Raw genomic sequence first — 22,445 nt, 5'->3', positions numbered from 1 at the left:
GACTGAGCTGAAGGAGCTGAGAGACATGGTGCACAACAGTGAGGACCAGACAGAGGAGTAACAATTGCTCTTGCTTGTTTGTTTCACTTTTGTGAAAGCATATTCAAACAGTCAATGTCTGTTATCATTATGATTACCATCGGAACATAAAATATCTCTTGGCCTGAGTTGCACCATCTATTTCAATTAGCCTAGAAATCAAATTCACTGTCTATTACATGCCACAGAAACGTGAGAAATTTCACATTTGATTCCTGGGAGAGAGCGACCTCTAACTGGCACACATCACCACTAGCTACATCACCGCAGGACTTTCACAATGCGCATGCGCTGTTTTGTGTATTCAAGCTAAACAACATGGCGGCGAAACGAATCGAGATCTTTATTTGAGTTTCTAAAACGCCTTCGACGAGGATAGCAACTAATTGGCTATATTTATAGAATAATACTTCTGGAATAGAGAGGTAATTGTTTATATATATTTGTTTAGACTATTTGGTGAAAAAATGAATTGTACCACGAACGTAGTGCAGGTGACGAACGTGTCGCCAAGCACAACATCCGAGCAGATGCGAATGCTGTTCGGGTTTCTTGGAACCATTGAAGAACTCAAATTGTTTCCACCAGAGTAAGTAGCTCATATTTGTTGAACGGTTGTCGCTAGCTATATACAGTTATTGTTTATTTAGTTAATCACGTCCTACCACTTTGTGATTTGATTGATTTCAATGTAGTATTATTAACGATGCTAACGTTAGCATCAGGAGGCCCCATCTCTGGCCGTCCGCGAAACTTAAGAAGGCGAATCATTAACTACTATAGTTGGGTAACAATATGTTGCTTAGCTACTTCGGGGTTGTTTTGCTAGATACAATCTACTATGGTGTCGCTAGCGGACTAACTAAGGTTAGTTAACTACAAAATCATGTTTTTATTGCAGTGAATCGCCTCTGCCAGTGACGTCGCGTGTGTGTTTTGTGAAGTTCCAAGAGTCCGAGTCCGTGGGGGTGTCTCAACATCTGACCAACACAGTCTTCGTGGACAGGGCGCTGATCGTCGTCCCTTTTGCCGAAGGTTGGTGCTTTGTTCTTCCCTTTCTGTATGAATGATCCTTGATTGTATGATGTAGTGATGGGAGAGTGACGCCTGACGCCCCCATTGATTTCAGGATGGAGTTCTATGAGCCTGTGGTTTGAGCCACTGCTAAACATGTATCCTAACTATTTCAGATTATATCAGTTTCACTTGCTTTGGCAATGTAAACATATCTTTCCCATGCCAATAAACCCCATTGAATTGAATAGTATCCATTTTTGATCTGATAAGCCTATCTGATTCTGTAATCAATGATGTCATGCCACTCTTCCTGTCCTATCTTGTACGATCCCTCTGTTAATTGCAATGAGAGGGGTGTCTATACCAGCTCTCACAACCCAGACCCTTGGTATACTATGGAACTAAAGACCAAACCTATAACCATACACATATTATGTCTTATATAAAGTTTCTGCCACACTGTAAGGTCATAATGTCATCCATGATGCGTTGGACTTGGTAGACACTAAACAACACAGATGACCTTGAGTAGTCTGTAGTTGTCTCCAGAGCCAATTCTTTGTCCTCCTCCACCAGTAAGCACAGTATACCAAGGTCTGCTTTAGGGACTGGGACTTGCTCCGACTGAGAGGGCTGAACAAGCCCAGACCCGTGGGCAGACAGACGCACCTCCTCAAAAGAAAGCAGAGATGAACTTACATGTGTATAAAAACTTAACCATGCTTTTTATTTTCTCCCCCATATTGGACTATCCTCTATTAAACTTCTCTCTGTTATTTGTGTGTGTGATTTGTTGTAGTGGAGAAGGCAAAAGCAGAGCCCCCTCCTTGATGGCTGAAAGTGGTCCTCTGCCTGCCAACAGGGGATTGTAGGCATTTACAAAAGGCCAGCAAGCGTTCAAGCAGCCCCCCCAGACCCTTCTCTTTCTCTTTTTTCCTGTGTCCTTTCTTCTCTCTTTCTCTCTCATTTTCTCTTCTTTAGGGTATTTTAGTTTAAATTGAATGCAGTAGCATAGATATTACTGTTAATACTATAATGCATATCACATGTATTACACAAATATTACTTGACCACTCACAAGTACATATTTATCAAAACAGGTGTGTTAATAATCTGACCTGTATAATGTCCAATCTGGTTTTCTCATTGGATCCAAGTGGTAAGAAGTAAACCATAGCAGAGTATCAGAACAATAAACCATACACTTCTCAATAACACAGCTATTGGTATACCTGCATTTCATACTTTTTTCACCTTTAACGTTAAGGGACTTCCTGGTTTGGGGAATTGGGCGACCAATAGTATCCGATTTAAATTCAGCAAGAAATTACATGCACTCACTCACCACTCTGTCCCTGAAATTGGCAGATTAAAATAGCTAGTCTGTGTGTTTTCTATGTTGACCAGTGATGCTGTACTTTAAGGTTCCTGACTGTATCTAGTTGTTAATTGTCTTAGATATCCACCCCACATGGCAATGGCAACTGGTTCAGTGCTCTCTCTTTAACAGTGGTCTTTCTTTTTTGTTGTTGTGTTTTACAGTTCTTTTTCCTGGCTCAGCCAGTCCTGTATACCAGGCCCCGCTGAAAATACCACCCAACCGTTTTGTCTCCTGCAGCTAAATTCTCTCCCCCATGTGCCCTTTTTAAATGTTGTTTGTGAGTGTGTGTGTTTGTGTGTCTTCTGTATTAAAAAAAATGTTATTTTTGCTATTGTATCTTGATTAAGATATTGTATGTTTTCTTTTTTTAGGTAGCAATGGCAACATTGAGATCTGAAACCATAGTTTTTTTTCTTTTTCTGATCACTATGTTAGGCAAACAAGCTAATCTAATGTTGCCAAGATGATTTTACACTTAAACAAAAGGCATTGGTTCATTTGTTGCATATTTAATGCAGTGACAGGTAAGGTTCTTGGGAGCGTAGATATCACCTACCCAAAATGTGAATGCTAGCTGGGTTTTTTTCCCTACTTATTACTGTATTGCTGGTAAGTAGTAGAAAATGTCAGTAATCACTGTTGACCTCCAACTCTCTGAAATTCTTTTTGTTTTGTGTATCTCGATTTTTCTCTGTGTGCTCCTTAGTAGTGAAGCCGCCAACGTGAGTCGCTTGTTCAATCTAAATGAAAATTGAGAGCACACCCCACTGGAGAAGCCGCTGTGCTAGCTAACGTTTGGTTCATGACTTAAAAAACACGTTCAGGTGATACAATCTTGGCAGTGTTCACTGGAGTAGTGTGTATTGTGATATACTATTTTCCCAATCTTAGTTATTTTTCAATCTACACTGATTAAAATAATAAAGGGAACAAACCTTCTCAAATCTAGCAGCTATCAAAGGTAACAGTATTGAAAGCTTTACAAATGTTTTTGAAGAATACTTGAGCAAGTCATCTGTGTTTTTTTTGTTTTTCAAAATGTCTCTCCTTTTTAGTAGAGTCAAGACGTTGATGTTCTCTTCTTCCCCTAATGCCTGTTTGGTTTTTCTGTAGGCGTTATCCCGGAGGAGGCTAAAGCTTTGTCACTGCTGGCGCCAGCAAATGCTGTTGCAGGGATTCTGCCCGGGGGAGGTCTCCTTCCAACACCAAACCCCATGTCTAATCCACAGGTAGGACTTCTCCCAACACCAAACCCCATGTCCTATCCACAGGTGGGTCCTCAGCACAGAGATACAATGTTTAATTGTTCTATTTAATTCTATGGTCCTTAATTAAGTTATTCAAATTAAACATCTGTCTTAATGACTTGATAATAGTCCGCTCGTGTGTATATATAGACAATGAAGGGGTTAATGATGTGCTGTTGTTTTTTTTAGATGGGTGGCAATCCTTTCGGCGGTCCCTCCATGGAAGCGATGGCAGCGTTCGGGTTTCCAAACCCCAATATGAATATGAACCCCCAGGTGAGTGTTGGCTTGAAATCTGGTGATATTTTTGTGTCCGCGCACAACTGCTGGTGTTGAAGGGAAATGTTTAAAGGATATCAGATATCTAACTTGTATATTATATATTTCACACTTTTCTTCACTCTTCTTCCCCAACAGTCATTTCCCACTGACCAGCTTCTGAAGTTTATGTCGCAGGTGGATCCAAAGTAAGTCATCATGCCTCTAGAAAATGTCCATTACAAGACATTAAACACCTATGAGCTGTTCATTTGTTGGATGGCCCTCCAGTCTGTTCTAATTAAGCAATAAGGCCTGAGGAGGTGTGTTATATAGCCAATATACCACGCCTCAGGGCTGTTCTTGTGCACGGAGGGCCTAGATACAGCGCTTAGCAGATGTATATTGGCTATATACCACACCTCCTCATAACACAAACCCGAGGTGCCTTATTGCTTTGTAAACCGTTTGCCAACATAAGTATGACAGTAAACAAGTAGTTTTGTGTCATACCCTTAGTATATGGTCTGATATACACACGGCTGGAATGCTGTTTCAGCCTATCAGCGTCTAGGACCCAAACTCCTCGGTTTATAATCACCACTAAATAATGTCCTCTTCTTCAGAATGAACCACATGGGTGTAGGGATGAACATGAACATAAACATGAATCCGGGCCTGAAGGCAGACTCCTCCAACAAAGAGATAGAAGAGGCCATGAAGAGGGTCAGAGAGGCCCAGTCACTCATCTCTGCTGCCATCGAGCCTGGGAGTGAGTAGCCCAAGCATTGCATCTCCAAAGGATATATTATATCTGATAAATTACTGGTAGCCCTAGCTATAAGCTGTTATTTGCTCTACCAAAGTAATTTAATGTTTTGTTTATGCAGACAAGGAGAGCAAGAGGAAGCACTCGCGTTCCAGGTCCAGGTCTAGACGCAGAAGGTCCCGTTCTCGCTCCAGACACAGGTGAACACAAACTCTATTCTCCTGACAAATAATTTGGATTGTGTTAAAAAATAAAGGTAGTACGTTTTTCTGTTTGTTTTCATATTGAGGGTAGAGACTAATGTTGTGTTTGTGTGATCTGCAGGCGTTCAAAGAGCAGGTCAAGGCGACGCTCGCACTCCAGGAACAGGAGACGCTCCAAGAGCCCCCGAAGGAGGAGTGGGAGGTCCCACTCCAAAGACAGGAGCAGACCATCACCAAGCAAATCCAGGTGAGCCACAGAGCACAGACTTGACCCATTCTTAATCCTCAAGCTGCACAATCTGAACTTCTGAGACAGCCCTGTGATTACTGTCTACCTCCTTATCACAACTCTAATCCCAATATACAGTAAGAAATGTTGATCAGATGTAATTAACTTGTCTCCGATCCACAGGGATAGGAAGAAAGAGGAGCGGGATAAAAAGCGCTCCAAAACACCTCCGAAAAGCTACAGTACTGCCAGGAGGTCTCGCAGTATCGATCGGTTAGTGCAGCTTTCATTGGTCAGAGTTGTGGCTCTGTTTCACCATGCTGTCCCAACATGTTGTTGATTGGTCAGATATTTACTACCATTTTTTTTTTCATGCTGTTGGGTATAGAAGGCGGAGAAGGAGTCGCAGTGCCAGCCGATCTCCTAAGAAATCCCCCAAGAGGAAAGTCTCCAGGACTCCCTCTCCTAGAAGGTTGGTGTTTTGGGGATCTCGATTCTCATGATTCTCATAGAACAAGAGAATTTTCTTAGTGAACACATTTTCAATATGCTGCCAGTGGTATTTTATTGCTATTTAGAGACTGACAATGATGAGACATTTTGTTTGCAAAGTGTAACTGTAAATGCCCTCAGAACACTCACTCAAATAATTTATTTAGATTCAAATTTCAAGGTTTCTTTAAATTGACCCGGAAATAAGCCATTTTAGACAGTCAACTTCTCTTTGGATTTGGAGACTTTGTTCCTTAAGCTTTTAACTCTCCTCTCCCTACAGACATAAGAAGGAGAAGAAGAGGGACAAGGAAAGAGAGAAGGATCGTGAGCGCAGGAGCGATAAAGACCGCAGTCGGGATGAAAGGAAGGAAAAGAAAGAAAGGAGTAAAGACAAAGAAAAGGAAAGGGAGAGAACTGATGGGGAGAAAGGAGATGTAAAGGTCAGCACCAATGACATGTTTGATGTCCATGTTAATTTTCTTTCTTCCTTCTGTATTTTGACCTCTGTTAGAGATCTAGCGTTTACTCGCTGTATATGAAAGAATAACAAGTAATATGGAATGAGTGTCCGAAATATTAAACTTGGTCATTTCAAATTTCCTTAGGCGTCTTTGCAGGTTACCAGAGACTATGATGAGGAAGAGCAGGGCTACGACAGTGAGAAGGAGCGGGAGAGGCTGGACAAGAAAGATTCCGACCAGGACTCCGGAGCCCAGTCTCCTCACTCGGTGGAAGGCAATGGCACTGGGCTTTCCAAAGTCAACGGAGACGACCACCGTGAAGAGGACGACATGGATGTCAGTGATTGAGTCACCCAATAATAGAGACGGATGTATAGACCTCTATGTACCCAATCCTCCATTGTAGCAAAACCTCCATGCCCCACTGAGCTTACTGTATTCGTGCTTCATTCAACTCAACCCTTCTTTATCTCAGTTGAATTGTTAGTTTTCCTTTTGGATTGACTAGACAAAATAGATCAAGTAGAAGATGAACCGAAAGATGTTTCTGTTTTGTCATCATTTTCTGTATGTATCATAATTACTTGTTCCTATTTTGAAGGTGAAAATGTGAAAAGGTTGTGGTTGGTTGAAAGTTTTATTGCTGTAATTTGAAAGTGGATACTATTTGGCAAAGCGTGCAACTTGATTTTCTTTTTTCAAGCACATGATAATGGTATTTGTGTATTTTTTGTTGTTTAAATCTAGTTTCTACACGTTGCTAGGAGCAGAAGCAGCCAGTTACACTGCTTGACAAGTTCACTGTATGTCCATTTTCATCAGACAACATGGCTGCTACATAGAACAGCGCTGTGGACTTAGCTTTTTATTATTGAGCTTCTGTATTGAAGTCGCCTCAATAAATTCACCATCTACTCTTTTGTCACTCCTATACGTGGTATATTGTGTTTATATCCCATCCGTTATTATACGGAAGATGTATACCTATACTGAGTCTTGTGGCGCTATAACCTGTCCTTATGTCTCTCACCTATTCACAATACCCAGTAGATCTGATGCTTGTTGTAATTCTTAGAAGTTTGTATTGTTTTATCAGTGACTTTTTATAAACAATAAAAACCTGGGGAAAAATTTGATTTAAACTTCAGGTGCTCATTTTAGGTTTAGGGCAAAGTTTTAACATGGGCCCTTGTATGACCCAGTATCAAATGCTGAGCTATCAGGCCTGGTTGATCAATAGAGAATTAGGCCAGGGGCTCTATTCAATCACGTATCGTGGAAGTTCAGTGTGATTTAAAGGCAATGGTGTCGTGTTAGTGGAGACTGCATTCACGGGTATATAACTTACACTTTCTCATTAACTTGTAACATGGGTAGGGTATAAGGATGGGTGTGGTTTCATGACAATGACCACAGGAGCAGTCATTCACCAATTTGACAGCTCCAACGCAGTTACACCGCCGACAAAAGCATTAAGGTATACATATGTCGGCTACCGTGGGTTAACGTTGATCTGATTGAATCCAAATTACACTCCCATTGGATTATGGCCAATGTCTTGGAGGCTTGACTCCATGGATTCAGAGACACCTAGCTACAGTCTGCTGGAGACTACAATTAAAATACCACTGAATAAAATACAAAGAAACAGTCAGTGCTGAGACATGATGGTGCTGGTGCTTTATTTAAAGGGATGGGAAGTTGGAAAGCTGCAATACATTTAGAAATACCAGTAGGCCCGAAGCCAGATACACATCTGATTTCAAAAACCATATATATCTTACATTTTAATGAGCTTATACCGTTCAACTGTAAGCTCATTGAAATGTACAGAAAAGTCTGTAAAGTAATACGGACAGGTATACACTCAATGAAAGTTGTTGTTTATGCTTAAACCACCTAAGTACATTTGACCAAAGGGTTTTAGTGTGATTACAATATTTATACGGTAGAAGTTAGTCTTCCTGAATAATCAGAAAGGATAGGGAGATGGTAGCAGGTATAACAAGTGTAGGAAATATACGCTCAAGAGTATACAAGTAATCCAATTGGGTCAACGTAGCATGCGATTAAATATACTTAATGTCAGTGCAGTATCAAACCAGAACAGCTTTCCTGATACCCCATCTGGGTTCGCTCACACAATCTCTCACACACACACACACACACACAACCCTTTAAAGTCCTCACTCGCACACAAAACCGATTAAATTCACAGTCACTTGAAACAGACAGTGATAGCCAGGAGGTAAGATAGATGAGCTAACCTGCGCTAGAGAGAAAAGGCTTGGGTGTTGATATCTTTGTAAGAATGCAGTTTTATACCATACTTTCTCCCAGCTGGTTTAAAAAAACATTCTTATGTACTGGAAATGTATTGCTACACAGTGTTTCTCCTTTGACATACATACAGTACATTTGGTACATCATTTTCTCAGTTCAGTTATGACATCTTTATATTTCTAACACTTCATTTATACCATAGTCATTTACAGGCAATGAATGTCCAAGGGTACTTAAACATGTTGAAAAAGGGGCAGTCCCCAAAGGGCAGACGCTAGATAAACTGGGTGCAGTGAGTGCTAAACCTGGAGAAGTGCACGCTTAAGATGTCACAGATGAAGCCAACTCCATAACATTTCACAGGAGCTGGTTTGCAGTACAAAGCAGTGATCACGTAGTCGGTGAACAATAAGCTGTTACGGAGATGACATAAAATATTTTTTCAAACTCCTCATCCCCTCAATTCTTCTCTTCTGGAGTTTGACCTTGTGCTGTTGTTGCTACACAGCTGAAAATTATTGATTCTTGTTTGCTATAAGGAAATATCTACAAAATGAAAAAAAAAAACTCAGGGCCAAGAGATAATTCCCCTTTTTCATCAGAACACACAGACAGATATCAAATAATACATTGGCATCCTTTATTTAATCTCAACTGTCTTTAGTTGGTTCTTTTCCTTTTAATAGTGTAGGTAGGTAGAGTTCGTTTCTCTCTCAGTTTCCGAATGGGCGGAAGGGAACCTCTGGTTGCTACGACAACCAGGTCAGAGGTCAGGGAAGCGACTGGGATCCTCCTTGTAGTCCGCTGGGATGGAGAAGATGGACTCCTCAAAGTCATCATAGCGGAACTCCTGGAAGGTGACCGTAGCTGTGATAGTGGGGAACACAGGGATGTCTGGCACACAGAAATAGGAGGGGTTATTTAGAGCGTTTAATATTTGTCAATTTCTTCATTATTTCACTTTATTTTTTACTTTAAAATAAAATCGTCCATGTGGCCACACGATGTACAGTAGATGCATACCAAGCTTGACTGGGAACCCAGGAGGAAGCTTCAATTGAACAAATTCTCTGAGTTTGTTGAAGTGCTTAAATGGGGCTATGACCTCCAACACGTTCAGTAACCTGGAAGAAGATCGAAAAAAAGGGGAAACACTAAATCATTAGGGTCAGGGTTAAATAGAAAATGTTCTTACAGTACATTATTTGATGAGGTCCCATTTAAACAATAAAACCAATAAGTAATAAAAAAATAAAATTAGAGGCCTTTGAAAAGAATTAGCTAGACACGAATCTGCAACAGCCTAATATACATTGAACTAGAACCTGTGTGCACAACAGTGATCAATACATGGACGTTTCCAATAGCACTGCAGTCAGTGATGAGACTGACCAGAGACTATTAGCCAATAAGAGGAAAGATTCTACTCACGACTCAATGCCCAAAGGAAAGTCCTGGCTCATGGCTACATTCGCTTTGAAGTTCTTCTTGCTCTCCTTACACACAAGCTCTCTCCCAAGATGAGGTGCCCTAGGGATGAACACACACTGGCTAAGTCAGCATCATTGGCGTATACATTTGGAGGTTTAACAGTAAGCCACTGCTAGTAATGATCTTCAATGCACCGACTTGTCAATAACTCAATAATAAACACAGTGCCTTGAAATTCCTCTGGACAGTAGTGTCATCTGTGACCTTTCTTAAAAGGAACAATGCAGGGCTTACTTTACGTGCTCTGCAGAGATGTACTCCTCCCAGGAGATAGTGTTAGGACCTGGAGCCATGAGGGACAGCCTTCTCTGAGGCTGAGGGAAAGGCCGCAAGGGAGAGGATCACATGTAGGCTTACTTTTATATCCATCTAATGTGCACCACACCACAACCACCACTGAAGAAGAGACTGAAGGCCCAAAGCTTCCCTCCATCCTAGTGCCTCCCTTCCATCCCTCACCTCATAGTTCTGCTCCACCAGGTTCCCTCCTTTGCTCAGGCTCTCCACGATGGCCTTGTTCCTCAGGATGTCCTCCTCACTCAGGTGCTCCCGGCGCTTCCTGGACTCCAGCACCAGGCCGTTGACAGAGTAAAAGTCTGCCAGGAAGTTACCAACCCTCTCCTTCAGGGACAGACACAAGCCAGATGTATAATACTGGCTGAGTTATGGCACCCTATTCCCCATACAGTACACAGATTATGAGACCCATTGTATTATAAACGTTATATTCCAGTGACTGGCCTGGTTTGACCACAGGGTCGTATTCAGAACGACACACTGTGGGAAAATGTTTTGCAACCGGTCAAAGAAATCTGTGTTCTAATTGGACAACTCCAGGTAGATCCCCATTTCAAAACATGTTGCACCCTTCTGAACAGGACCCAGGACGGGGAGGGGTGCTTACCGTCTTGTCCTCCCTGAAGAGCCAGCCGATCTGACTGCGGGAGAAGGTGATGGACTTGGTGGACAGGGTGGCAGAATAGACGTCACTGCTCATCAGGATGTCCACCTCCTCCTCAGTCTCCATCTCAGACTCCTGCAGGGACACAACAGGCAGTCAGCCAGATAGTATCACGCTGGATGGTGACATGACTTCTGCACAATATTGAATCCGTGCAAATGTTAATTTTACTGTGACCCCCTGCAGAGCATTTCCGTAAGATCGGTTGGCTTGGAGGATGGTGATGTTAAATGTTGACCAGACAGCTCACCTCGTGGTGTATACGCTGGTACACCTTCTGTTCATTGTCCAGAACATAGAAGGACTTGGCGGGCGGAGCGTCTCCGTTGAAGATGAAGCTGAGGTCTCCTCTCTGACACTTCATATCTGTGAAGTCTACCAGAGTGGTGTCCAGTCTGTCAGCGGAGAGAGAGGAGAGAAAGAGTTTACAGGGTTAACTCTGGAAGGTGAGTGGTGTCAGACGTGTATTTGATGCCTTACCTGATGTTGATCCCCTGCTTGTAGATCTTGCAGTTATCAGATGGCAGAATCCGGGAGAGCAAGGGCACTATGAGACAGGAGAAAGAGAAAGTACTGATCGACAGCATTTGATTCGTAAGATTAACCAAGAAACTGAAGAGATAATACGTGGTATCATTACATGGTATATAAATGAACACGGCTGTGGCTAGGCACTGAATCCCTGAGCCAAGAGACAGAGAGCCCCAAACCCACTGAGCAATTAACACATCACACTAACAGCCAGGATAGAATGGGAACAGAACACTAATTAGAGTGGAGAATGAAACTACTTGGCTAAGGTGTCCTCCACCAAGAATAACAATGAATGCAGACAGAGCGTGTGAAAGGAGATGTTGGCTCATCGCTGTAGCATATTTTAATGTACTGCATATGATGTAGAGTCGACTCACCCCAACTTTGAAAGTCCCAGTGAAGCTCCAAGTAGAAGTCCCCAAGCTATGAAAAAAAGTGGTACATTATTAACTTGTCATGCAAGCCACGAAACACCAAACAAAATCCATCAATACTTTTTCTTTATAGCTTGAGGCATAACTTGTTAGAGCATTTTAATAAGGGAAAGAGTGTGTTTTGGTGAGCGGTAGAGGCTGTTACATTGGACAGATGCTAATGTTGGAGAAAAGGGGTAAAGGTGTAGCAAGATAGTGGTTGTAAACCGAAACTCGGTATGGAGTGGACCAGACCTGCCTCAAATGCATATAAAATCCGTCCAAATGCTTTTGGGACTATTCCATTTATTCCACTGTACCAGGCAAACTAAATCAAGCGCAGCTCAAGTATTTGACATATGTATATAGAGTGCAAAGATCCTATTTCTAACCAGACACTGTAGTAGTCCCTCGTCTAGTCGGCTGTCAGAACCTCACCTCTTTCAGTGCTCTTAGCAGCTTGGGCCTCTTGTCCTCCACACTCTCTCTGGACTGCTGCTTCAGCTTCCGCAGTAGAGCCGTAACTAAGGAGGGGAGAGGAGGGAGATAAACAAAGCCTTAACAAGGCCCAACACCACACAAAAGAGACAATATATTCCATAGCCCTAGACATTCTATATGTGTATGTTTCTACACAAACAGCAGAAGGGATTACAAGGGCACATGCTCTTTCAAAAAGCAACGTTCACTAAAGTGAAAAGTGAACTTTGCAAACCCACACTTCATTGACAGTGAAAGTCACGAGCGATAAATCATTCAAACAAGTGATATACTGTAACAGTAATCCAATGGGGTTTAGGATGATACTACTTTGACACTGACAGTGTAAGTGAGCGGTAAGGTGACCCCAGGTCTTCTCTCCAAAGCGTGTCACGTCGCTGCATGTCATCATGAAACACACGTGTGTGACTGTTACAAGACATGAATGCTCAGCACTGACGCAGCCAGCTATCTGGACTGTGGATTGTTGGTGCAGTAGAGTATTCAGGGGAGGCTGCGCATGACATGAGTCACCTTACACACTGCTCGTTCTAATATGCAATTTAATACAGGCTGAACCTCAGTTATATAACCCCACTTAGCAATCTGTCCAAAAACTCACGTCCTAAGTGTGTGCTATCATGCAATGAATTATAATTGGGGTGATCTTCTATCCAGTAATCTTGACCAGTGAGAAACATTAGAATGGGGATTTTGAGTGTGAGGAAGTGCTGACAAAGCAAGCACTCGCTGCAGGGGCAGAGCAGTGTTGCATGGCGGATATGGACACCTAGAGTGAGCTGCTGTCGCAGTGCGTGTGTGAGAGATGAAAGCCTAGTTACTATGACATTATCTGATCTTATGCAATTGAAAAAGAAGGGGGGGGAAGAAAAAAAAAAAAATCAGGGCTCCATCTATACGAGATTACCTTCTCTTCTCGCCGTAGGCCTCCCTCTCTGTATCTTTCTCAATAATAAGCCCTAGTACAGTGGTTCCCAACTCCAGTCCTCCAGTACCCCCAACATAACACATTTCTGTTGTAGCACCGGACAAAAAACACCAGATTCAACTCGTGGAGGGCCTGGTGATTAGTTGACAAGTAGAATCAGGTGTGCTTGTCCGGGGCTACAATAAAATGTGTACTGTTGGGGGCACTCGAGGACTGGAGTTGGGAAGCACTGCCCTAGTATACGCTGCATTATTTTCATTTTACCACTACTAGCACTGCCCCAGTCACTGGCCAGAGTTTGGCTGCCTTTGCGTGTCCTTGCTGTACTGTGAGGCTAGAGCCATGCTGTCCTTTCCTCTGATCCCTGCCCCCCACACCCCTCACTGAGATCTGACCTTCCCATGCCTGACCTCTGTGTCCCCAGTCTGCCAAATCATCCCTACTGCAGGACTGGAGCTGCATACTAATACATGCTGGGGTGACAGGGTCATGGCGCTAACCCGCTCAACATATAACAGGGAATTTAATAGGAGGGAAATAAAGATTTGCATACTGAACAAAAATATAAAACAAAACACGTAAAGTGTTGGTCCCATGTTTCATGAGCCGAAATACAAGATCCCAGAAATGGTCCATACGTAAAGAAACACATTTCTCTCAAATTGTTAATGAGCATTTCTCCTTTGCCGAGATAATCCATCCACCTGACAGGTTTGGTATACCAAGAAGCTGATTAAACAGCATGATCATTACACAGGTGCACATTGTGCTGAAGACAATAAAATGGCACTTTAAAATGTGCCGTTTTTCACACAACACAATTAGAGGTCGACCGATTATGATTTTTCAACGCCGATTCCGATTATTGGAGGACCCAAAAAAAGCCGATACCGATTAATCGGACATTTTTGGTATTTATTTGTAATAATGACAATTACAACAATACTGAATGAACACTTATTTTAACTTAATATAATACATCAATAAAATTAATTTAGCCTCAAATAAATAATGAAACATGTTCAATTTGGTTTAAATAACGCAAAAACAAAGTGTTGGAGAAGAAAGTAAAAGTGCAATATGTGCCATGTAAGAACGCTAACGTTTAAGTTCCTTGCTCAGAACATGAGAACATATGAAAGCTGGTGGTTCCTTTTAACATGAGTCTTCAATATTCCCAGTTAAGAAGTTTTAGGTTGTAGTTAATATAGGACTATTTCTCTCTATACGATTTGTATTTCATATACCTTTGACTATTGGATGTTCTTATAGGCACTTTAGTATTGCCAGTGTAAAATATAGCTTCCGTCCCTCTCCTCGCTCCTACCTGGGCTCGAACCAGGAACACATCGACAACTGCCACCCTCGAAGCAGCGTTACCCATGCAGAGCAAGGGGAAGAACTACTCCAAGTCTCAGAGCGAGTGACTTTTGAAACGCTATTAGCGCGCACCTGCTAACTAGCTAGCCATTTCACATCGGTTACACCAGCCTAATCTTGGGAGTTGATAGGCTTGAAGTCATAAACAGCGCAATGCTTGAAGCACAGCAAAGAGCTGCTGGCAAAATGCACGAAAGTGCTGTTTGAATGAATGCTTACGAGCGTGCTGGTGCCTACCACCGCTCAGTCAGACTGCTCTATCAAACAGAAATACGAGCCTTAGGTCATTAATATGGTCGAATCCGGAAACTATCATATCGAAAACAAAACGTTTTTCCTTTCAGTGAAATACGGAACCATCCCGTATTTTATCTAACGGGTGGCATCCCTAAGTCTAAATATTCCTGTTACATTGCACAACCTTCAATGTTATGTCATAATTACGTAAAATTCTGGCAAATTAGTTCGCAACAAGCCAGGCGGCCCAAACTGTTGCATATACCCTGACTCTGCGTGCAATGAATGCAAGAGAAGTGACACAATTTCACCTGGTTAATATTGCCTGCTAACCTGGATTTCTTTTAGCTAAATATACAGGTTTAAAAATATTATTGATTTTAAGAAAGGCATTGATGTTTATGGTTAGGTACAGTCTTGCAACGTTTGTGCTTTTTTCCGCAAATGCACTTTTGTTAATTCATCCCCCGTTTGGCGAAGTCGGCTGTCTTTGTTAGGAAGAAATAGTCTTCATAGTTCGCAATGAGCCAGGCGGCCCAAACTGCTGCATATACCCTGACTCTGTTGCAAGAGAAGTGACACATTTTCCCTAGTTAAAATAAATTCATGTTGGATGGAAATATTAACTAAATATGCAGGTTTAAAAATATATAATTGTGCATTGATTTTAAGAAAGGCATTGATGTTTATGGTTGGAGCAACGTGTACCTAAGCGATTATATGCAACGCAGGACAGGCTAGATAAACTAGTAATATCATCAACCATGTGTAGTTAACTAGTGATTATGATTGATTGATTGATTGTTTTTTATAAGATAAGTTTAATGCTAGCTAGCAACTTACCTTGGCTTCTTACTGCATTCGCGTAACAGGCAGGCTCCTCGTGGAGTGCAATGTAAAGCAGGTGGTTAGAGCGTTGGACTAGTTAACCGTAAGGTTGCAAGATTGAATCCCCAAGCTGACAAGGTAAAAATCTGTCGTTCTGCCGCTGAACAAGGCAGTTAACCCACCGTTCCTAGGCCGTCATTGAAAATAAGAATGTGTTATTAACTGACTTGCCTAGTTAAATAAAGGCGTAAAAATAAAAACCGGCCAAATCGGCATCCAAAAATACCGATTTCCGATTGTTATGAAAACTTGAAATCGGCCCTAATTAATCGGCCATTCCGATTAATCGGTCGACCTCTAAACACAATGCCACAGATGTCTCAAGTTTTGAGGGAGCGTGCAATTGGCATGCTGACACGAGGAATGCGCTGTTGCCAGAGAATTTCATGTTAATTTCTCCACCATAAACCGCCTCCAATGTTGTTTTAGAGAATTTGGCAGTACGTCCAACCGGCCTCACAACCGCAGACCACGTGTAACCACGCCAGCCCAGGACCACCACATCCAGCTTCTTCACCTGCGGGAAGCTGATGACAGCTGATGAAACTGAGGAGTATTTGTCTGTAATAAAGCCCTTTTGTGGGACAAAACTCATTCTGATTGGCTGGGCCTGGCTCCCCAGTGGTTGGGTCTGGCTCCCAAATGGGTTGGCCTATGCCCTCCCATGGCTACGCCCCTGCCCAGTCATGTGAAATCCATAGATTAGGGCCTTAATTATTTATTTCAATTGACTGATTTCCTTATATTAACTGTAACGCTGTAAAATCATTTTAAATGTTGCATATTGCGTTTCTATTTTTGTTCAGTATACATTATCAGTATCTTTGGGTATTATTTGAGTAAAATGATTTGCCTAACCTTAACAATTACTCACATGGAATTTTTGATGAACTAGCCTATTTATAATATTATGCAGGTTGATTTTTTGCTAACAAGGCATTAAACAGAAAAAAAACAGTAAGCTAGTAAAGCCCACGGGGAAAACATGGCATTGGATTCAAGCCTCTCTACACTACTCCCACCATTTCAAAAAGGACACTCCACTTAACTGGCATTCCTTACAAACATTCAAATAATCAATACACATAAAACATATATTGAGGCCTGTAGTTTACAGTGCTGTGTTAAAAGCATTAGTATGGGGCATTAAATGTGAACAGACAGAGAGGAAGCCAGCCAGCTGCAAAGCTGCTCAGTGCCCTCGCAGTCACACTAAGCCCCTGGCCAGGCTGGGTTCCAGACCGTATGGATGTGGATAGAGCGCTCAGAGAAAATCCCCTGCATGGCTTTGGCTGGCTAGGGCAACCTACAACCCAACCTCTCATCAGCATCAGAGAGAAATCAGAGTTAGTCTACAGCCGGACAGCCCAGGAAGGATCCAATTAGGACAGCGTCAAACAAATACAAAACAAATAGAGGGAGGACCATGAACTGAGATAACCTGAGTGTAAATGTGTAAATTTGTAGACTTAAATACAGGATAAACTAAAATATATATAAAGAAAACTCAGGGATGGAACATCACTGTTCAATGATGCAGAATCTATAATATAAAATAATAGCTTTCCGGTCCCGGGTACAAAAAAAGGATATAAAATAGCCCATATCCTTACTCATCTGTCGGTCTCCATAGCTGATGGCCTCTGCCAGGGGGCTCCAGCCCTGTGCATTCTTCACCTTCACAGGGGCATTATGGGCCAGGAGCAGGAGGGCACACTCTGTAGCACAAAAAAAAAAGAATTTAACAAACATCAAGCTACTTTTAGACAAATTATTTTCGGCTAAGCCTACTACCCGTCTCCATGGCCTTTGTACTTGGACAGTGGATTCTCATTACCATAGTTAATTATGTTACCAGTATATTACATTTTGACAGTTAATTTACTGTCTATGACCTTCACATAAGAGAGATGTTGCTTTGCATTTGAGTCAGACTAATCAATGGGATTAAGGGATCCTGTGGACCTGTCCCACCCATGGGACCAGACGCTGCTATGAGACGACTAGACTATGTAACACACTGCAGTCTACAGAGGTCAGCCAGGATAAGCTCAGTACGGCAGAACAAAAAGGGAATTTATCCCAGAAAAAAAAGCCATATGGAGGATTTACTGAAGGAGAGCTGGAAAACATGGTGATTATGTTATGTAAATGGCAAAACCCCTGGCTGGGCTTAGATTTAGGCCAGAGATGAGAATATGAGGCAAAACATCCTATCAAACTCGGCTGATATGTGATGTTTAGAGAAGAGTAGTACAGATGTACTAGGCAGTCTGCTCTCAATGGGAAACAAGGCTGTTTGCATGTCTCTGTCCTGCCTATGTATCTGTTATGCTCCATATCAGATATTCTTGATTACAAAAGTCAAAGCCTTTACCTTTGTGGCCCATCATCACAGCTAAGTGAAGAGGTGTGTTTCCTGGAAAGATAGACAGATAACTGTTATGAGATAATTTGTCACAGCTGGTGCACAAGGACAATGTTTGTGTAATTCAATGTACTTGTTGTGAGCAAGCACTGACTATGTTGGTCACATGATTGTCAGGTAAGATTTCATGGCTCCAGAAGTAGAAGTGATAGCCTAGCTATGTGATTTCCTAGATCAGTTACATGTACTAAGTTCGGGTTACCTAGATTTCAAAAACCCTTCTTATCCGTAGGGTTTTCAGCAGTTATCCCCCACGGTTGCTGCATGTTAACTCCAATTCTGACTCGGTGCTTTAACGTTTAGAAACGTCAATAATCACTGCTTGCAAAACAGTTTAAAATATATCCTGATATGCCCTTTACCTTTCATATCAGCTAGAAATAATCTTTCAAACAAAATAAATACACATATACTGTAGCAGTGTTGCACAGATCCATACGCTGTGTGCCTCCAGTTGACAAACTACACTTTCTCCCCAGTTATGCATACATACAGGTGTTCGGAGGATGCTAGACAGCTGAAGCCCAAGTGGCTGCCAATGTCTTCCATAAACATGCGCTGTAACATGGAAATATGGCTATATGGGAACACTACCCTTATAAAAAAAGGTGTGTAGTAATTTAACCTTTTGTTTTTTGACAATTATTTCCTGCTGATATGAAAACCGTTTTAACGGGCGTTCGGGCCTTATCAAAACACCCCCTGACAGAAGATACTAGCTATCATCAATAGGCGCTAAAGGTAGTTAGCGTCTATAAATGGGTAAGGGTTACCATGCACTCACCATGTACATCTTTCTGGGAGATGTTCTGGGTCCGAATGAGTGAGGACAAGCGACGCACATCTCCTTTGAACACACATTCGTGAACAGGGAATTCCAAATTGAAGCCCTCATTGCCATTGGTCAGAAGGATTGGGTTCTTGTTATTATCATCGATGATGCTGACAACTGATTGATTGCCATTGATATTGTTTGCATTGATATTCGACAGCTGCTGCAGTACCAAAGGTTTTACCGTCTTGTTATGGTTCTTGTTTGATTTGTACGTGATGATGGTACCGTTGGGGGTTGGAGATGATATTGTCCCATTTGTAGATTCATCATAGGTTTCCATTATATCCCCATCCTTACTAGGCTTGTTGTTATGGTCTTTCCGCAACGTGCGAATCTTTTCCCCGGTCATGATTTAACGTAACTAACCAGCAAGCAGACTACCTAAAATAAATGTTGTATTAATGATGTTGACTAATTGCCAACGACACCTGCAATTGCTACCTTAACAGTTAGTATTTAGCTAACCTAGCTAGCAGTTTTGCTAACATAGAATGGATGTGGGTAGAGGTGCAGTGTTGACAACAGCAGAAACAACACACACACAAACGTAAAAACAATGCAGATGGAAAATATACTCTCACTATTGTAACAATCGATTAAGAATGGAAATACCAAATTTTTCGGCTACATCCTTGATAACACTTGTTTCAAAAATTTGCTCGTTGCAGCTTGCAGTGCGGTTGTTTGCTTGCCTTGGTTAACTAAGTAGCTAGAAAACAAGATTACCGAGTGAAAAGACTATCTGCCATTTTCCGCTTAGTATCTCACGAGAATGACAAACATCAGACCACATTCCCTTAGATATCGCGATAATTAGTTGTGCATCTATTTAGAAACGCGAAATATTTTTTTTAAAGCACACAAAATATGTTGTAAACTCGTGATGATACATGCAATGTAAAAGTACCAGCGTTAGGTATAATTTACAGTATTTGTTTTCAAACTTAAATCTGGCAATATGTTTGACGCCTACTACGGGTCTTGAATGAAGACACTCCGGATTTTTCTTCTTTCCCAAGCTTTCTGAAATTTGGTTTGAAACTCAATGAAAGAATGCCTCCAAAAAATAAGCTGAAGAAAGTGATACATCAAGATGAACTGCGACGGTTAATGAGAGAGAAACAAAGGCAAACGATAGATAAGAAGAAACGTGTCGAATCCCCATACGCCAAGTACAACAGTCTCGATCACCTTAGCTGCGTACTCTGCAACGAGCGAGTAAAGAATGAACTATTGTGGCAGACTCACATTCTTGGAAAACAGCACAAGGAGAAAGTTTCCGAGCTCAAGGGGTCTAAACAGAGTTCTACAAGTCAAGGACCCCAGACTCCGCTTAAAAGGAAAGCTTTGGATTCTGAAGACACGAATGGGAAGAAGTTTAAACCAGTGGCAGGTACAGAGCAGTTATCTATGTCAGGGCTACCTGATGATTTCTTTGCTAAACCTGCCCCGCCTGGGCCGAAGAAACTACCTGGAATATTGAAAAAAACGACATCTGCTGGGCTGAGTCTTTTGGCCGGAGTCTATGATGAAGAGGAGGCTGGTGACCAGGGGGCAGATTCTAGCTTGGGTGTACAGAAGGGGGAACCCGCCCCAGGACTCCCATCTGATTTCTTCGACAACAGCACCATTCCAGCTGTCCCACCTGCTTCTCATTCAGGGTCTATCCTCAAACCAGATGAAACTGAGAAGAGTGTGGAGAAGGGAAATACACCTGAAGCGCTACCAGAAGGCTTCTTTGACGACCCAGTGAGAGATGCCAAAGTCCGTAATGTCGATGCTCCCAAAGATCAAATGGATAAGGAGTGGGAAGAGTTCCAAAAGGAAATGCGGCAGGTGAACACCAAATCAGAGGCCATTGTAGCAGAGGATGACGAGGAGGGTCGTCTTGAGCGTCAGATTGATGAAATCGATGAGCAAATTGAATGTTACCGGAGGGTTGAGGTATTGAGAGATAAGCAAGATGTGGTGAAGAAGGTTGTGAAGGAGAAAACAGAAGACCAGGAAGACTCCAGCAGAAGTGATGAGGATGAAGAAGAGCTGCTCCACTTGTTGTCAAGGGACTGGAGGGCCAAAGGGGCCCTTGCTTAAAACTCCCAGGGCCTTTTGACCCTAACTTCATCAAAAGGTTTCTCCAGATTATAAATAAAAGAGTGAAGTTGCATAGGAAGCCACTTCTTTCCTCCCTCCATGTCAGTGACAAACATTTGTTGAGGATATTGAATGTCTAAGTGTTGTCTTCTACAGTTTTTATGTCTATATAACATGCTTTTGTGGTAAATGCTGTTTTTCCTACTGTCAGACTGTCACACAAATACTATACTATCGGCATTCATAAAAAAAATGAACGGGAGCCAAATCCAAAATTCTCATTCCTGGATCCCTTACACACAGCTCAAACTCGTAATAAAATCCACACTAATTTAGTTTCCTCTGTGGTTGCACAACAAATATATCATCACAGCTAACACAAACAAAACGTATTCAATTTACACCCCATCTGTTTCTCATTATCGGAACCTGGTGCATGATACACTGCATTCCAAAACAGAAACTACAGAGTCCTCCTTTATGAGAACCTTGACTTGAATACCGTCTAACGCTTGAAAAAGTATGGAAACTACACATTGTAAAATCCTGTTAATCCACATTTTCATTTATTCATTAGTGCTCGCACAAAACATTCATAAAATTCCCAAAGCACACATCTTTGTAGGGATAATATTCCTGTCGGAAATCTAAATGACAATTCAAAATCTGTTTGACAGAATTCCACACCATTACCCTGCAAAACAAAATTACTTTCAAACAGTCCTTTATGTTAAATTGATAAATTACACATTTATTCATGTTACATTGAGAAACATGCAAAGCACAACTTCATAAAACAATTTCCGTTACAATGCTGAGGATTATCTACAGTCCTCTAGCTATATAAAGCAGCCCAAGTCCACCCCCCCCCCCCAAGTAAGTCAATCTTACATGATGCCATATAAAACAATTCTACCATATTTACATCATTCGACAGTGTTGAGTGATTTGACATGTCCTGATTTGTACATTTGCATTTCATCATGTAAAGGCCCACACAAAATGACAAAATCAAATAAAGAGGGATCAGTGCTTCTCTCACTACCAGTTACATTATCACAGCCAGGTGTGCCTACTTTGGTCTTTCTTCTGTACTACACACAACACTTACAGTACCAATCAAAAGTTTGGACACACCTACTCATTCCATGGTTTTACTTTATATTTACTATTTTCTACATTGTTGAATAATAGTGATGACATCAAAACTATGAAATAGCATATGGAATCATATAACCAAAAAGTGTTAAACAAATCAAAATGTATTTTATATTTGAGGTTCTTCAAAGTCGCCACCCTTTGCCTTGATGACAGCTTTTCATACTCTTGGTATTCTCTCAACCAGCTTCATGAGGTAGTCACCTGGAATGCATTTC

General features: G+C 41.7%; 3 protein-coding genes across 8 annotated transcripts; 2 read left to right on the top strand and 1 right to left on the bottom strand.

Annotated features, from left to right (window-relative positions):
• The first annotated feature begins 317 nt into the window (after positions 1-317).
• LOC106599769 (serine/arginine-rich splicing factor 11) lies at positions 318-7,235 on the top strand. Of its 6 annotated transcripts, none has more exons than XM_045714726.1 (13): positions 326-464; positions 941-1,074; positions 3,144-3,261; positions 3,551-3,666; positions 3,874-3,960; positions 4,102-4,151; positions 4,569-4,714; positions 4,833-4,911; positions 5,036-5,161; positions 5,327-5,416; positions 5,532-5,615; positions 5,919-6,078; positions 6,244-7,235. In XM_045714726.1, exons 4-13 carry the CDS (start codon positions 3,652-3,654, stop codon positions 6,445-6,447), a joined length of 1,041 nt encoding a protein of 346 aa, XP_045570682.1. In that variant the 5' UTR covers positions 326-464; positions 941-1,074; positions 3,144-3,261; positions 3,551-3,651; the 3' UTR covers positions 6,448-7,235. The 6 variants fall into 6 exon arrangements, with proteins under 6 accessions (XP_014046557.1, XP_014046555.1, XP_045570682.1 ...); XM_045714723.1 differs by having other exon boundaries at positions 3,551-3,708; XM_014191082.2 differs by lacking the exon at positions 3,144-3,261 and having other exon boundaries at positions 318-628.
• A 519-nt stretch (positions 7,236-7,754) lies between these two features.
• On the bottom strand, positions 7,755-19,813 carry LOC106599765 (ankyrin repeat domain-containing protein 13C). Its single transcript, XM_014191078.2, has 13 exons — positions 18,928-19,813; positions 18,093-18,134; positions 17,329-17,433; positions 12,220-12,305; positions 11,746-11,791; positions 11,315-11,381; positions 11,085-11,229; positions 10,778-10,909; positions 10,333-10,494; positions 10,108-10,187; positions 9,814-9,912; positions 9,406-9,506; positions 7,755-9,276 (listed from the first exon to the last, which is right to left on the bottom strand). The coding sequence occupies exons 1-13, from the start codon at positions 19,325-19,327 to the stop codon at positions 9,146-9,148; spliced, it is 1,596 nt and encodes a 531-aa protein (XP_014046553.1). The 5' UTR covers positions 19,328-19,813; the 3' UTR covers positions 7,755-9,145.
• A 2-nt stretch (positions 19,814-19,815) lies between these two features.
• On the top strand, positions 19,816-22,130 carry LOC106599772 (zinc finger protein 830). Its single transcript, XM_014191084.2, has one exon. It carries the CDS (start codon positions 20,032-20,034, stop codon positions 21,067-21,069), a length of 1,038 nt encoding a protein of 345 aa, XP_014046559.1. The 5' UTR covers positions 19,816-20,031; the 3' UTR covers positions 21,070-22,130.
• The last annotated feature ends 315 nt before the right edge of the window (positions 22,131-22,445 follow it).

This window comes from Salmo salar, chromosome ssa03, assembly GCF_905237065.1.
Source record: "Salmo salar chromosome ssa03, Ssal_v3.1, whole genome shotgun sequence".
Taxonomy (NCBI): domain Eukaryota; kingdom Metazoa; phylum Chordata; class Actinopteri; order Salmoniformes; family Salmonidae; genus Salmo; species Salmo salar.
This window is presented reverse-complemented; position numbering and strand designations above follow the sequence as displayed.